Source organism: Malaya genurostris, chromosome 1 (genome assembly GCF_030247185.1).
Source record: "Malaya genurostris strain Urasoe2022 chromosome 1, Malgen_1.1, whole genome shotgun sequence".
In the NCBI taxonomy this organism is placed as follows: domain Eukaryota; kingdom Metazoa; phylum Arthropoda; class Insecta; order Diptera; family Culicidae; genus Malaya; species Malaya genurostris.
The window spans coordinates 48818954-48822417 of record NC_080570.1 but is presented as its reverse complement, the minus strand read 5'-3'; the positions used below and the strand labels follow the sequence as shown (position 1 = coordinate 48822417).

At 41.5% G+C, this 3464-nt stretch overlaps 1 protein-coding gene across 1 annotated transcript; it reads right to left on the bottom strand.

Annotated features, from left to right (window-relative positions):
* Positions 1-2672: 2672 nt before the first annotated feature.
* Positions 2673-3247, bottom strand: LOC131435940 (uncharacterized). Its single transcript, XM_058604288.1, has 2 exons — positions 3118-3247; positions 2673-3038 (listed from the first exon to the last, which is right to left on the bottom strand). The coding sequence occupies exons 1-2, from the start codon at positions 3121-3123 to the stop codon at positions 2742-2744; spliced, it is 303 nt and encodes a 100-aa protein (XP_058460271.1). The 5' UTR covers positions 3124-3247; the 3' UTR covers positions 2673-2741.
* Positions 3248-3464: the final 217 nt, after the last annotated feature.

Below are 3464 nucleotides of genomic sequence, written 5' to 3'. Positions count from 1 at the left end.
ACTAAAGTTGATCAACTATACTCTAAAAGTGGAATTTTCGAGCCGAATTCTGTACTACAATTGTTCAACTATGTTCTAAAAGTTGATTTTTGAGGTTGGATTTTTGAGCTTGGATTCTTGAGTTGAATTCTGAACTAAAATTGTTCATCTAACTAACTGTACTATAATTATTCACATTAACATTTAAGTAAGATGCAGAGGCGCTACTCGTTTAGGAATGATGTCCATAAAAAACTAACCTAACCCAATTTTACACATTTATTTAGACTTTCCGTGTACAATCGTAGTTCGTACTAGAAATAGTAAAAAATACAACAGTCGATATGAAAGCTTTATTTTTTGGCAGTTGTCGCTCTTGTAATGGAGATTTGCGGTATTGGATCAATAGAAGCCTGTGTAATATTCAATCGTCATCCTAAGAAAGGATAATAATAATTCATATAATGCGATTTAGATGTCGCTTTGGGTAAAATTAGTTCTGCGTTAGATTGCCAATTACAGTCAGTTTCGAACCGACTTGCACTCGATGCGGTTCTCTAGTGTCATACAGAAGGTTACTTGTGCATTTTTAATGTCATCGTGATCGGTCGAATCTCGTACATTACATTATAGGACTGAAGACTAGACATTTCATGATATTGCCATTTTTGTCGTTAATTTTGAGCTCAAAAGATTTAGCAACCGATTTTTGGCGTACCGAACAATCAAATGGCGTGAGCAGGGTTGCGAATGGTACTGGAAAATGACACGAAACAGGAGGCAGTCAAATCGCGCAAATGACAGCAGTCGCCGATTGTACTTCGCCGTGACTACAGCAGATAAAAAATGTCATAGGTCTCATGACATTTTCTCTCGTGAATGTCGCGGTTTGCTCTCATCGATATCTGTTCTACTCTTTTCAATTTGAGAATGGCTAGCCACAATACACAGTAGCTCCTTTCAAATTCAACAACTTTTGATAGACAGTCGCCAACAACATTTAACTTTGAAATTCGTATTATGTTGATTCTCATGAGATGTAGGGGGGCATGCACAAGAAAGTCTTGCTTCCCAATGCAGACGGTTTTTTGCTGTATCCTTACGTGTTTTGTTTCTCTGCACTCCCGTTGGAAGGAAGCGGTTCAGTGAAAAAAAGCAAAGTAAATGCTTTGACTTCCAGAATATGGATGGTAGGTTCGTTTGGGCAATTCGGGTGATTTTATTTATTTCCAGTTGGTTGATTTACTTCAAGGCTTTTTTTCGATCAAAAAATTAAACCCCGTTTAGCATGAACCAGAATTGTAGAAGTAATAGGAGCGCAAAATTTATTGTCTCTGCTGTAAAATTTCTTGCCTTTGCGTCATACAAGAAAGGCAAAAGCTGCGCTCCTGATACTTCGTGTATGAAATTCAAGTAAATAGTTGTAATAGTTTTGACACAACTATTTTTGTGATTGATTTTTTTCAAAACTGAAATTGAACCGGTAATGGAAACATCGCCGTTCGCGTTCAATTTATCACCATAGATCGGTCACAGCGAATATAACAGTCCCGTTATGAAAATGTCATGACATTTTGAACTCGTGACATTCTCGAAATCCGTAACCGAAAATGAACAAAGCAGCTACTTATCCAGTAAGTACGTACACAACCACAAAGCGAACGCTGTGGCTTTGACTGCTGTGAGAGAGTGCGACAAAATTAACTGCTCTCAATATTGCTGTCGTGTGTCGTGGCTCTCATGATTGCGCCAAGCTCTCGTGTCATTGCGTGTTGGCTACTGTTGAACGTAGCAGCTGCGCGTATCGTTGGCAGTGAATATCTTATGTTTGGCGACAGTTTCAAAAAATGTCAAATTTTCGCACCCTTGGGCGTGAGAGGACCTTTTGATGAGCGAGTTGGTCAACTTCTTAGAAATGTTTCAATTGAGTACTTTGAGGTTCAAGTTTTTAAAACACTGATCCCGAAAATGAAGCTATTCACGTTTCACTACACTTCCAATCAACTGTTAGAGTTTCTGCCTACTCTGGCCATGGGTAAAAGCTCCGCCAGTTCCAGGACGAACGAGGAAACTACACTTCATTAGAGGTGCTTCACAGTACGAGACCGGTCGGCCGCAACACGTCCATCAGCACAATTTTGCATTTCATTAGTTCCCGTTTACGACGAACGCGTTTCAGTTTCTTTGTGATAGCAACCATCGCAACCGTTATCGTGATCATTTTCATCATCATCAACGCCATTCGTATGTCTCATCTCGCATGGAACCAGGGACCTAACGGCAGCTGCAATGCAATTAGAGACTATGGGTTTGCACCCATGTAATGCCCAGTTGCCTGCAATACACTTTTTACGCAACACACCCTTGGAAAGGCGAGCACCGGAACGTGCCTCATTGGTCATAATTAGACACTGCTGCTGTTGCTGCGAACTGACGGAACGGACAGTTACAGGAATGCAACATTCTTGTTTCGCTGTAGTTCTAGGGATTCTGGTCAGAGATTTGTATGCCAGATCAGGTTTCGCAGTACACGTAGTTTGTCTTCACTGCCGCGAAAGGGTCTCAGATTGTAGACCTAACATTTTTTTTTAAATCCTGAACATCTAACTAGTTTGACTGACACAGATCATAGATTGTTTTACATATAAAACAAGCAGAATTTAATCTAACTAAATCAAACTTTTATTCTTATCTCATAAATCACATCTCTTATTGAAACAAAAAAAAACACTAAGACTTAAAACACACAAATCTTGGCCCTACTAGCCATGATGAATTTTTCGCTGTTTCTTGATACGAATGGTGATGGGTGTTTTCTTCTCCTTGATGTACACGGGAACCTTCTTCTCGATCACCACCGGGACTTTCTTCTCGATCACCACCGGGACCTTCTTGACCACTGGGTATGGCACATGAACTGTCTTGTGGACGGTGACTTCTTTGATCTCTCCTTCATCACTGTCGCCCCACGCACTCCGCCGGATCCGCCGATCTGTCGACTGCTCGGGAACGGTAAAGCTGGCTACCAGAGCAAGGACCATCGACAGGACAATGAACGCCTTAACAAAAAAATGGATGACTAGTTATCATTACGAGCTTTGGTTACGGCACGGCACGGCACGCTAAAAGACTACTTACCTTCATGTTTTGGCTGGTTCGATTAATTGGTGGGGCGCAGGTGAATGGGAGCAAACAAAGGCTTACTGTGGGCACGAGCTGAGCTGTGACTGAACTAATGGCTTACCTTCAAGTGCCAGTTGGTTTTATACTTGTGGTTGGTTACTGCACAAAGAAAGCATTTCGTGCGCGTGCATTAATTGGCCAAAATAGTAGCAAGCCTCCCACAATTCGTATCATTTCGTTCTACATATCTTCAGCAGCACTGGTCGTGCGCCGTCAGCACTGAACCGCGCTACGATTCGAGCGGATTCCGTTTCAAAACAATGCTCTTTCCAATTGAATCACAGTGGTCACAGTGCCTTAAT